Source organism: Saimiri boliviensis, chromosome 12, assembly GCF_048565385.1.
Source record: "Saimiri boliviensis isolate mSaiBol1 chromosome 12, mSaiBol1.pri, whole genome shotgun sequence".
In the NCBI taxonomy this organism is placed as follows: domain Eukaryota; kingdom Metazoa; phylum Chordata; class Mammalia; order Primates; family Cebidae; genus Saimiri; species Saimiri boliviensis.
In genome coordinates this window covers 73,440,985-73,454,869 of record NC_133460.1, presented here as the reverse complement: position 1 = coordinate 73,454,869, position 13,885 = coordinate 73,440,985, and the positions used below count along the sequence as shown (strand labels likewise).

Sequence of the window (13,885 nt, the reverse complement as noted above, 5' to 3'; positions counted from 1 at the left end):
CATTTACAAAAGTCATTCCTAGCCTGGGCAACATGGCAAAACCTTGTCTGTACAAAAAATACACACGCACACACACAAATTAGCCAGGTGTGGTGGTGGTCACCTGTAGTCCCAGCTACTCTGGTGGCTGAGGAAGGAGAATGGCTTGAGCCTAAGAAGTCAAGGCTGCAGTGAGCCCTGATCGTGCCACTGCACTCTTGCCTAGGGGACAGAGCAAGACCCTGTCTCAGGTTAAAAAAAAAAAAAAAAAAAAAAAAAAAAAAAAGCCCAACAAATGAAAAATAGTACCTCTTTTTAATTTGTATTTGAATATAAAAAATTAAACACATGCTTATTGGACTTACATATTTCTTTTGATTCAAGAACTCTATCCAATATATACACATTTTCCTTTTGGCTTTTGCCACTTGTGTCTTTAAGACTTTGTATAATGTCTTTAAATAATATAAACTTTAATCTTTCATATACCTTTCCGAAATTTACTATTTGTATTTTGTCTTGCATATTTGGTACCATACAAGTTGTAAATGATTATGTATTCAATGTTTTTCTGTTCAATTCCATCTTTGATTTTTATGCTTAAAAATATTTTTTAGTCATATATGCCCAGCTACATTTTCTTCCAGTTCTTTTATTAGATACATCTATTATTAATTCATCGCCCAATGGTACTTCTTTTCATGATGTAGACATGACGTAAATATTCTGATTTTTAAATGTTTCCATTATAATTGGCTACCACTGGCAATTTTCTTATTGGTGCTGATACTTAATTGGTTTCTTAGTTTTCCAGGTAATAATTTATCTGCAAGTCAGTGAACTTAATTATTTAATAGTTCAGTATTCTCACTGTCTTGTGCTGTTTCATTGAAAACTTCCAGTACAATGTTAGGAGGAAATAAAAACAATGGCAATGGCACCAATCCTTCTCTTGCTCATCTTTATATTCCTTAGAACATACGGAATGCTTTCTGACATGGAACTTAGCATTTATTGAAGAGTAATTTGTCATTTTCTGATGAATCAAGTATCTTTAATCTTTACAAGTTTGAAATGTATACGTTATTGTTCCCATTTTCTAAATGGAGAAATCGAGGTTCAGGAAAGTAACACAAAATCCCAGGTCTCAGAAGAATGTCTCCCAGATTCCAGAGTATGTTTCCATTATGCTCATAGCAGCTGTTCAAGCATTAGAGGAAAGTTCTCCCGTGGTATCGCTGGTGTTTCTTCTTTCCACTTTCAAAACCAGAATATTAAATTAGTAAAAGTCCCAACAGGCAAGAAAGCGACCGCCGTATCCGGGTTAAGCTGGTTCTCCGCTGCAGTCAATGTCAGCTCTGTGGCGAGGCGCATTCTCCCAACCACAGCACGCACGATTTCCAGGCTTTCCTGGCGAGGGGCAGGCTGGAGTGTGGAACCCATCTGGCTGCGCCCGGCCCCCAAAGAGAGCAGCCAGCCAGCCCAGGTTCTCTGAGGACTCGGGTTGGCTCCTCAAGGACCGACCGGCCTCTCCATTCCAGCCGCCTCCTCTCCGCCCCCTGCAGGCCGGCTGGAGCGACCGCCCCGGGCCGGGTGCGCGAAGGGAGCACGGAACCAAATAGCCGTAGCGCCGGTTCCGCCGACTTTCTACAAATCCCGGGCCGCCCGGCCCCTCCGCGGAGACTCGGCGCGGATCGTGGATCCTCTTCCGTCATGGCGCGGGTGCTGGTCGTGGGCGCCGGGCTGACGGGAAGCTTGTGCGCTGCGCTGCTGAGGAGGCAGACGACCGGTCCCTTGTACCTCGCTGTGTGGGACAAAGCTGAGGACTCAGGTGTGTTGTCTAAATGCCAAAACCTGGGAAAAAAGGCTGGCCGGGCGGCTGCTGAGGCGGTGTGGGCCTGCACCTGAGGAAGTCTGAGGCGAAAACGCTAGAGCCTCACCCTGAGAGCGCCCACGCGCTGAACTGCGGGCCTCGTCACGTGATCGGCAACTTCCGCCGCCTGGGAAAAGGCCCAGGAGGGGGTTGGAGCGGGGCAGGAGTACTCCGCGCTTTTCTGAGGGAGACTTGAGACTGCGGCGTCGGAGAGGGCCTGACCCAGGTTGGCAAAGCTTAGGTCTACTGCTGTCCCTAAAAGGTTTTTGCCTTGGTCTGTCTGTTGCCTTTGCAGCTTTCTGCAGATTATGAGGCTCCCAAAGTGATCACAGACCAAGACTTTCTGAAGATGTAGTTTGCAGAATCCTGTCATTCTGATGAAGATTGACTGCATAAATGAAAGAGCATTAGTTGACTCATTTATTCTGACAGTCTTTTTTAGTTTTGTCCCTTCACTCCTGTTACTAAATATGTGCACTTTTATGGTGCTGGACACTGCCACATTGCTCCTGACTCCTTTTCTTCTAAAATCTCACAATCTGATCAAATACTTCAGCTTGAAAAAAATTAAGATATTTTTGAAATAATCCCTTTGGGGTAACCTAGGGTGGGTTGAATTAATTGTTAAGGCTCATTCTAATGCAATAAGACATTTTCCTGTGGATTAATTCAAGGGGGAAGAATGATTACAGCCAGCAGTCCTCATAATCCTCGGTGCACAGCTGACTTGGGTGCTCAGTACATCACCTGCACTCCTCATTATGCCAAAACCCACCAAAGGTGAGTTAGTTGCAAGAGGTGAAATCAATCTTAGCAGTTGCATGGTGCAAAAAGATGCGAATCATCCATTTTTAACATGATTAAACTTGCCTCTTGAAACATGTCATTGTTGATGGTGTTAGCAGTAAAAAGTGAAGTAAAATGGGAAACTCTTAACACCTACCTCATAGGATTGTTGTTAAGATTAGATGAGCTGATAAATGGAACATAATAAGCGCTCAATAATCAACTCCTGTGTTGGTGTTATGGAAGAAGGCAACTAGCTGTGATGGGAGTCAATCTGCTTAACCAAATTTAAAATTGATGCACTAAATGTATTTGTTTTTATTACTTTTAAAATATACTTACAGAGGAATAGGCCTTTGGCAAAAGGTCTACAGATTCTCAAAACATTTCTCTTCTTCACCTGTATTATGTTTTATTTAACACAAAATATACATTTTATTTAATACAAAATATTCATAGGAATATTTCTAATCATGAATGAATTACAACCTCTGAGAATTATTGGAAGAGAATACAGTCTTTTAGAGCTAATCATGGTATATAATTACATTAAATATACATATTGATTTATTTCAGTTTTTATGATGAACTGTTAGCCCATGGCATATTGAGGCCTCTAACCTCGCCTATTGAAGGAATGGTTATGAAAGAAGGAGACTGTAACTTTGTGGCATCTCAAGGAATTTCTTCAATTATTAAGCATTACTTGAAAGAATCAGGTGGGAGTAATATTTTCTCTGCCTAAAATTTAAAATAGCATTTAAAAACAAGTTATACACATTGTTACATATTAATACTGTATAGAGTTTTAAAAAGTAGATGTTCTATTCACTGACCAATAGCTAGTCCTTCCCCAAAGTAATCTTTGATAAATTTCCAGTGTATATTTCCACAACAATGTTTATGCATCTCCCTATTGAGCTATGTGGCTGTCTCTATTTATAATATAAATATTATAAATATATATACACATTTCTTTATATTCTTATAAAATATGCTCAAAGGGGATAATTTTATATAAATGATTCTGTACCTTGTTTGGCTCATATCTTGGATCTATTTTCACATCAGCTAAGTTACTGTAATCCATTTTCTTTAATGATTGTCTCATATTTATGACATATGTGTACCATCATTTACTTAACTATTAGTTTTCTGGTAAATAGGCTGAATGGGGTTGGGAGATTATTTTGGTTTCTGCTAATACAAATATTGCTGTGTGTCTATTGTTGACATGCTTTTTTGTAAACATCTTTAGGATCAGTTCCTCACAGAAGAATAGCTATGTCAAACGGTATGTGCATTTTTAATTTCACTAGGTTGTGCCATGTATGCTTCTTAAAGAATATCTCACCAATAGTGATGAGAATGTTTCTTTCTCCACATCTGGATATAATGGAAATTTTTAATTTTTGCCATTGTAATAGTTTAAAAATGGGATCTCTTTGTGGTTTTGATTTGCATTTCTATAATTATAAATGAGTTTATGCATTTTTTGTTTTATTAGCCAGCTCTTTCCAGTTTTCTTCTGTGAATGTCTTATTTATAACCTTTGCCCATTTGCCATTAGGATTTTCATTTGTTCCTTATATATCTGAGTGTTTTGAAAGTAGACCTTCTAAAAAAGAAAATAGAATTTTTCTGGGAGGATAGATAATTATTTTTAAAATAGAATGAAGCTTCTTCTCAGTCAAGATAACTGAGAAAGGATATAGGCTAAGAATTTTTTGTTAAATAAGCCATTCCCAGCATAATTACTGTTTTGGTTTTTATCATCAAATATTACTCATTGAGAACCCCAAGAATCCTGGGTACCGGTCATCAGAGAGGTCAGTGGGATTGGATAACCAGCATGAGAACATAATAAATACCATTCTGGCTTAGACCATTTTTCTATTCAAGTATATAATGGTGTATTAAACTACTCCAGAGAAACAGAACCAATAGGATATGTGTATGTGTGTATATATATCTGTGTGCATGCATGTATAGAATATATGTGTGTATGGATAAAGAGAGAGATTTATTATAAGGAATTGGCTCACATAATTATGGAGGCTAGTAAGTCCCAAGATCTGCAGAGCAATTCAGCAAGGTAGACACCCAGGAAAGCTGGTGGTGTAGTTCTAGTCTGAAGGCTGGTGGGCTCAAGACTCGGGAAGAGACATTGTTTCAGTTCTACTCTGAAGGCTGGAAAAAAGCTGATGAGCCGGTTCAAAGGCTTTCAGGCAGGAATAATTCTCCTCATGTGAACGAGGATCAATGGGTTTATTCTATTTACACTTTCAACTGATTGGAGGTTGCCCACCAACATTAGGCAGTGCAGTCTGCTTTACCCAATCTAATGATAAATGTTAATTTCATCTAAAAACATGCTCATAGAAATACCCAGAATAATGTTTTACCAAATATGTGGGTACCCTATGGCCAAGTCAAGTTGACTCATAAAATTGACTATTAACAGATGGTGACACTATTGACATTTTGTAGAATTTTACCATCAGCTTCATGTAGTGTCGCCGTATCACTTTAAAAAAAATCTCATTTTCACTGTGATTTACCCTTGAGCCAGGTTGGAAGAGTATACTTATTGAACTCATAAAGTCCTTACTAACTGATGTGTATGCATGCATATGCAGGAGCCTAGAAAATGATATACCAAAATGAAGCCCTTAGAAGCAGCTCTCTCTGACTTTTTTCTGCTTTCCTGTCTCTGGCTTTGCATTCATCACCAAGGCTAGCCCTAGAAAGTAGAATCTCTTTTCTCAAGGCAGGTCATAGAAATAAGAAGCCCTTTCTCCCCAAACCAGCCATAAAACCTAAAACTATCACTCTAACTTTCCCCTGCCTTCCTTTGTAAAAACAGACCATAAAGAAATTATCTGACCTACCATGTTTGACTGTAGTTTCTAACAGTTCCAGAGAGGGTCATGACTTGTAACTATGAAGAAAGAATGCTGCACAAAGAGGTCAAAAAGAATCTAGACAGACAGGCCTTGATGGGTTTCACCAGTCTGTTAGCAATAGATGTGACCCTTCGGTCAATCATATTGCTGCAGAGCTGTCCATACTTTGTTGAACCTAAGCATAAAAATTGACTCCTGTATCTTCGAGTCTTCAGTCTGAAGATTTCTGTGTCATGCAAAACTATGATTAAATAAATGTGTATACTTTTTATCCTATTAATATGCTTTTTGTCAGTTTTTACTGAGCTTTCACTCCTACGTATGCATCCATACATACATATATCACATACATATATCCTTTCGTTCAACAAACATTTGTTGAATACTTACTATAATGGCAAACATTGCTTAGGTACTAATGGTACAAGAACCAATGTCCTTACTTTTATGTAGTTGATGTCCTGGCAGAGAAACATCCCTGAATACATTGCATCTGTCTTCTTATTTTGTTAGGTGTTTGGGGAAATATATAGGTTTTAACTTCCAATTTTGCTTTGTAAGCTTTTGAGAGAAGAAATTATTTTTAATTTCTTGTAGTTCACCCAGACCTAATCATACCTTGTACATAGTAGGTAGAGTGACATAAATGTTAAAAATTTGTTTTACATGGAGTTCATTTCATGGTCTGTTTAACTTAAGTTTATATAAAATTTTCTTTGCTTATTTTAATGTTATATTTGTAATACTTCAAGATTCTTTTTCTCCTCTACCCTGATCTATTATTATAGGATTTGTTGGACCCTATCTGTAATATTTTTAATTTTATAATTATATCCCTTTTAAACATTTAAGTCCCTTTAAAGCTTTCTATTCTATAAATGGTCCACAAAACATTTTGTTTTTTCCACACTGTAAGCAAAGATAGTCCCTGGAATCAGAATGGCCTAGATTCCAGTTAATGTCGTATCATCCCTTTCTGTCCATGTAGTATTAGGAAAATTTTAAATTTGTACCTTGGTTCTTTCATTGAAAAAATTAGGATAATGAAATGAAAAAGTGAGGGTACTTACTACAAAATGTTGTAATGGCAAAGTGTTGTGAGGAATGGACAATATAATGCACTCAAATTTAAGCACATAGTAATCCAGTCACATAGTAATCTCTGGATAGATGTTAGTTTAAAAAATATTCTATTTGAATGAAGCTGACCTTCACATATTCCTCACTTTAAGAAATTAAATTGCCAACTCATTTAAAAAATACTCTATAGTTTGGAATCTAGTTGAGTTTTAAACCCCACAATCTGGTGGACCAACCAGTGGTCATATATACGTTGGACCTAGACTCCCAGGGAAATTACCTGTCTCAGATATGCCTAATCAGGCATGCTTTAGAAAAGGTTCAAACCTCTAAAGCCAATATTTAACTAGACCAGTTTCCCAGAACAAGTAGTAAAGGATAGGGGAAATAGACACTTTCCTCTTTACCTTGTGTTGTTTTTATTTATTGTCTGATGTGTTCACATTGACCTTGTTGCAGAGAATTGTATTTATTGTCATCAAGTTCAGTGCCTGCCTGCTTTCCCCATTAATATAGTCTTCTTGAGTGAGTGAAGCATGATGTTCTATTGTTCTTTTTTGTTTTTTAATAATAGTTGTGCAGGGTTGAAGTAAGTTACAACAGCAAAAGTGATTCTAGCTATCAGTTATTAAGTGCTATTTATCTGACACTCCCTTAGGTACTTTACATACATATTTTCTAATTTTTACAGTAAACTTTCAAGGGAGTTAATCATCATCCCCACTTACTAATGCAAAGAATGAGACTCAGAGAGAGTAAATACTTTGCCTAAGGTGGCTTGGCTAGTTGGTAACAGAACTGGAGTGCCCTTGAAATTAACCCTGTTGTTTTTTAACTCTGTCATGGAGGGCAATGAGAATTGCTCATACTCTCCAATTTAACATCTATTTTGTAGAGCCTTCTTTTTCCTTATTGATTATTTTCCTACAGTATGAAGATTGTACCCATTCCACCTGGTGCTACATGTCAGTAGCCACATGGCTCAATAGAACAACCTCATAGCTCCCTGTGCCCCTAGTTTCCCTCTTTCATCAGTTAATTCCTGACATAGAGGGAAGGGGATATTAAAGAGTAATATCACCTTAGTTCTTTATGCAACCTAGGAAATTGGTCACCTGATGGTTCCTGCCTATGACATTTGGAAAATGATGGGGCAGGTCCTTATTCTTGCTCTTGAATAAGATCCCATGTTATTAAATTATTGATAAAAAGATGAAGTTAGCCTCCAGGACACAGAGTAAGAAGGTTTTATTTAGTTTGGCCTACCAAGAGGGAGGACTGTTGCTGCATTTATTTGTTTTTATTTTATCATCTACCTAAAAAAGACATTGGCTAGTGATCTAGAAAGTCAACATGTGCAATGTAACCTGTCAGAGTTGACAGGATCAATGTATTAGAGAAAATGGTTTAGGTGGCAGATGCCATTAGCTAGGATGGCTTCTGTATGTTAACATTTACTTTTATTTTTCTCTCCCTTTTTACTTTTGTGCCTATTTTCTTTCTAAAACTGATAGAGGAGAAGTGAGTCTGGGTGGTTCTGTCTCAAAATTTCTCCTGGCGAGTGATCCTGGCACTCATCCATAACAGCATCTTTTTTAAAGAAGCTAGAGGATGGCATGCAAACCAGGTTAACCATTTTCCTATTTACTTCAAGCTGTATTCAGTTAGACATTGTTCACATCGTTTCAGGTCCCATCTGAGCAGTTCTGACTGCTGCTCATTAAAACCTATTTGTGGGAAATCATAGGAGAAAAATAAGCTTGGATTTCCTCCCTAAAATGGAGGAAGGCCAGGGATAAAATTGAATAAATATATAACAGAAACACGTTTGCCTTTGTAAAATGTTTAAACCTGCTTAGACTTCTGATATTTTTATACCTATCTGCAGATCGTTTTATTCTTTTTTTATATATCATTTTATTCTAATTAAATATGTGCTGGGGAACCAAGAGTCAGTAAGAGACATGATCTTGCCTCTGTTAATGTAGAGTACAGTGGGAGGAAAATACACTGAACTAATTATGCATACAAAGAAAAGCTACATGATAAATGTTAAGAAGAAAGAATTAGAGCATTATGAAAGTACTTGCAAGAAAAGGACCTAGACCAGTAGGTTTTAGAGGAGTGATGGGGGAGTTGTGTTAGGGAAAGCATTCCTGAGAAACTGACATTTTCATAGGTACCTGAAAGGTGAGCAAGAGGGAATTAGGCTGAGAGCTGAATGGTTAGAGTTCCACGCAGTGGGCACATCAAATTCAAACTGCTCTGAAGTAGTAGGAGGTGGTTAGTGCATTCAAGGAATAAAAGGTCATTGTGACTGGAGGGGAGGGAGTAAGGGAGAAAGTGGTAAAAGATGAGACTGGAGACTAAGGGAGGGCCAGATTATATGCGACTTTGTAAGCCATGTTAAAGATTTTATACTTTAAATGCAATGGGAAGCCATTGAAGGGTTTTATGCAAGAGAGGGACATGGTCAGGTTTACTAAGCTCAGAAGTAACTCTTAAGACAATTTATTTAGTTATCTGTTTTAAAATTGGGTTTTCCTGAGCTTATAGATTTAAACACGTAGTCTCTATGAAAATTATTCATTACATTCACAAGGAAATGCCACCAGAAAGGAAACCTTTCTGGTTAGGGTATACCATTTCCTCTACCTCTTAATAAATACTACTTTTTGGGTTGTTTTACCAGTGGCATTTGATTTGGGCCTGTCCACCTACCCCAGTGGTTCTCTTACTTTAATGTGTATCATGACAAGACTAAGGGAGCTTGGTAAACATGATTGCTAGGCTCATTTCCCAGAGTTGCTGATTCAGTATGGTTGGTTTAGGGCCCAGGAATGTGCATTTTGTAGTACATAGGTGCTGCTGGTCTGCGGTCCATACTTAGAGAAACACACACACACACACACACACACACACACACACACACACCATGCAGAACACCTTCTGGCCTTTGGGATACATTTTCAAGGTATTCATCTGGGACATGAAAATTTTTCTAGAGCTGTGAACTTAAGTCCCCTTAAATACACACATATTCCACCAATGATAATAGCATATTGCTCTCTTCAAAGGAATATTATGAGAAAACATAGAATCGGTTGACTTAGCTGAGGTCTGGGACAGGGCCATGGACTAAGTGAGGCAAGTAGGGTAAGATAATAAAAATAAAGTGAAGCAGAGCTGCTGTTGTTGGAATAAAGGGGATGGTGGATATGTGTTGAAAGTGCAGATTATTTGTACCTTCCCCAAGCAGGGGTCTTAGAAAAGCCCTCAGGCAAGATGGAGTATTGTTTATAAGTCCCTTGTTCCAGTCGTTGAGATTAGAACACAATAATGCACACTGCCTTGAACAGAGATTGATCCCTTGGGCTAGCTAGAACCATGTTTCTTCTAACATTTACGTTTCATTTTTTAAAAAACTGGAATGCTTACTATGTTGTAGCATTATTTAAGGGACAATGAAAGAGATTAAATGTATGAGATCTGAAGACCTGACATGAAGGAGCCTTGAGTATTATTATATAGATAAGATACAACTAAAGCATGCAGATATTTTGAATCAGTGTCAAAATGAGTAGTAAATGTAGTGATGGTTGAAGAATATCATAGAGAGGAAGCATCACACTGAGCTGGAGTGGCTACAGAAAGGAAGCTTCAGGATGAACTTAAGCTTTTAGTAACTAGGAACGTGGGCTTTCCCAGGTAAAGATGAACAGGATCTTTCAGTGTGCTTTATTCTTCCCTCATTCCATCTTCAATTCTTTATTTTTCTATATACAAAGCTGAATAAAAGTAGATTTACTTGTAAATCATAAGTTTTTGGAAACTGGAAAGTAAATACTAGTTTACTAAGGAGACTTAATGACCCAAGTATACTTTCTTTAAGTTTATGGTTCATAATTCATTCTTTTTCTTTTCTTTTATTTATTTTTGAGGCAGAGTCTCACTGTGTTGCCTAGGCTGGAGTACAATGTGGTACGCTATCAGCTAACTGCAACCTTTGCCTCCTGGAATCGATTCTCATGTCTCAGCTTCCTGAGTAGCTGGAATTATAGGTGACTGCCACCACACCCAGTAAATTTTTGTATTTTTAGTAGAGATGAGGTCTCACCATGTTAGCCAGGCTGGTCTTGAACTCCTGGCCTCAAGTGATCGACCCACCTCAGCCTTCCAAAGTGCTGGAATTATAGATGTGAGCTACTGTGCCTGGCCTCATAATTCATTCTTTCATATAAATAAATACCTAGTAAATTCTATGCTATATATATACTATATGCTATACATAGAAACAACAGGCATAATTTGTAGCTCATGGGGTTTACAGATTAAAAGGAAAGACAATACTAAAGAAATAATTATTAAAATATCCTTGTGTTAAGTGGTAAGAAGGAAAATGTGATAGGAGGGTACTCTAGAGTATGTTTCTAAATTCTGATTCTTAAGGCAATTGATCTATTGATTGCATTTCCCTTGCAGTGATCTTTTTCAAGTCCTTTAATGGAAAAGTATTATTTCCTTTAATAGGGAATATTGCCCTTCTTGTTTCATTGCTAACACACATTTACTTAAATGTATACTTGTTCTGCAAAGATGATGAGCATTAGAGTCAGATGGGTGTAGTTTTAAATGATGGCATGATACTTCTCAATCTGTTTCCTTATCCATGAGATAAATTAGTATAATGTGTACCAAACAGTTGGCATATAGTAGCTGCTTAATGAAAAGAAGCTACAGTTATTATTTTTATTTTTATCATTAATTGTGGAAGTAGTTTTTTATTCAGAGCAGGCACTGATAGGGAAGTCCAAGGATGCTATATGGGGATGAATTCCCACTAAATTAGAAAGAAAGTAAAGGAAGAGAGCTTCAAGACAGTAGAAGACAGTCTTGTCCACGTTATTCATTTGAATGGATTCAGTTTGTGACTACTCACATCCCCCTCATTCATATATGAAATTGTGCTAATGTGGTTATGATTTTGCTTTTGGAACAGGTGCAGAAGTCTACTTCACACATTGTGTGACCCAGATCAACCTGAGAAATGACAAGTGGGAAGTATCCAAACAAACAGGCTCCCCTGAGCAGTTTGATCTTATTGTTCTCACAATGCCAGTCCCTCAGATTCTGCAGCTTCAAGGTGACATCACCAACTGTGAGTCTGCATTTGCTATTTACTTGCCTCAGGGAATGGGATTTCTTTGATAAAGCATGAATTTGGCTTAACTCTCTTAGCAAAGGTCGGGTGACAGACTCTGTCGATTCGTCCGTCTTAAAAACTAATACTTATGGCCCTCTTCAAGAAACTAGTCTAGGCCAAGGTGAAACCCATAAAATTTATGGGTTTTTTAAATTGGTTAAAAGTTGAACACTTTTCTTACTGCCAATATATTCAACAAGTCAGTGTTGTTGATGGATATGCATGATTTTGCCTGAAGGAAGAGCAGTTTTTAATGGTCATTTTTGAGAAAAGGTTTTTAATGTATAAGTACTTGCTTGAATTGCCTCATTTCCTGTGTCTTGCTCTCTGGGTTGCTCTCTAATCATATGTACTTCTGTTTGAGGCAATTGCCTATCCCTTTTGTGAATGAGAGGTCAAATTTTAATAAAGGAACTAAAATTCCAAGAAAATTTTTACCCTTTCTAAGTCTTTGGCTACTGCAATTGGCTTAGCATTATTCATTTTATCTTAGATAGTAAGCTTTGTTTAATTTCTTTTTGATATAAAACCTGTGGTGGTGAAAGTGTATGCAGAGGGTCTGATTTCCTATCTTTTCCCAAAGTAGACTCTAATCTACAAATAGCCAATTTAGAAATGTCATTTATATGCTTATATCTTTCCTAGTTGATAATAGCTATTTACTCTTGGAGGTAGATACCTTAGGATTTTCTTAGGTAGATACCTAAGATTTTCTTCATGATTCCTGAGGGTTCCTGGTTCAATGCCACCAGAAACTTGGGTTAAATCCCCATGCATCTTTTTTCTGCCGCTTTAACTCAGCACAGGCAAGATATAACTCAGTGAAGGTGGGATGGCAGTGGTAGAGTTTGCACTTTTACTGCCAGAAACACTGGGGATAATGGGAAGCAGAAGAGAGCATGCCCATGGCCACGTTAAAATTTTTAGTATATATGTGAACAACGGGAGACTTTGGGTTTATTTTAAGTCAATTCTAGATCCACAGGTCAACAGGACAATAGTATCAGCAAAAGGCACATGTGAGGAGTCTGAAAGCTAAAATTCCTGTACTAAGTATCAGGAAGGGATTCAGATATGAGAAACAAAAAAGGAATAAAGGTATTAAGTACTGAGGCAGCAAGGATACATTTTTCTAAGAAGTTGTACTTGCTCAGTTAGCTTTTGTTTCATCAGGCCAGTTTTCCTTACTGATACAGCAATCCTAGCTGACAGTGTTCATTTTAATCATAGAAAACTCAGAATTGAAGGAAGTCTTAGAGAGCATCTGGTCTCATCTTCGAGCCCTTGGATGAGTTCTCTTTTATTAAATCTCTTTATTGAGATATGATCGACGTATGAAAAGCTATACGTACTGTATACAGTATGGTGAATTTGGAGATAAGTATACATTCTTAAAACCATTACCACAATCTATGCCATAAACATATCCATCACCTCCAAAAGTTTCTTCCCTCTCTTTATTTGTTATTTTTGTTATTTTTTTCTTTTATAATAAGAATGCTTAACATAGGCCAGATGTGGTAGCTCATATGTGTAATCCCAGCACTTTGGGAGGCCGAGGCAGGAGGGTTGCTTGAGCTCAGGTGTTTGAGATCAGCCTGGGAAATATAGCAAGACCTCATCTCTTTGAAAAAAAAAAAAAAAAGGAGCAAGGCATGGTGGCTTGTGAGTGTAGTCTCAGCTACTCAGAAAGCTGTACAGTGGTTCTCCAGGATTTATTTATCTTGCATAATTAAAACCTTGTACCTTTGACTAAAGTGCCCTGTTTTTTCTTTCCCAATCCCTTGGAACAAGAATGGTATAAAAAGTCCTAGCTGGCAACAGTCTAGTGAGAACATTACCTTTAGAATGGATGTGCCCCATCAGTGTCATTTTGCCTCTGCCCAAGACTTAAATTTGAAGAGAGCATCCTATTGACCTGACATGGATCTTGTTACTACCCCATGTCTAGGGAATTGCAGCATCTTGGATTGTAATCCTATTGCATTGCATGTAATCAGTGGGACAAAGTAACACCTCAAAATAAATATAGGTACTGTCACGAAGAGAACTTGTTTG

General features: G+C 37.7%; 1 protein-coding gene across 3 annotated transcripts in view; it reads left to right on the top strand.

Moving 5' to 3' along the window:
- The first annotated feature begins 1,564 nt into the window (after positions 1-1,564).
- RNLS (renalase, FAD dependent amine oxidase) overlaps positions 1,565-13,885 on the top strand; it is a 312,278-nt gene continuing 299,957 nt past the window's right edge. Inside the window, exons 1-4 of one of the 3 annotated variants that reach the window (XM_003922435.4) lie at positions 1,565-1,810; positions 2,527-2,632; positions 3,215-3,357; positions 11,624-11,782. In XM_003922435.4, the coding sequence (XP_003922484.1) occupies positions 1,693-1,810; positions 2,527-2,632; positions 3,215-3,357; positions 11,624-11,782 (526 nt within the window). In that variant the 5' untranslated portion in view covers positions 1,565-1,692. Of the gene's footprint in view, positions 1,811-1,889; positions 2,079-2,526; positions 2,633-3,214; positions 3,358-11,623; positions 11,783-13,885 lie in introns of those variants that run through there. The other 2 variants (XR_012512879.1, XM_074382538.1) reach the window with 2 other exon arrangements.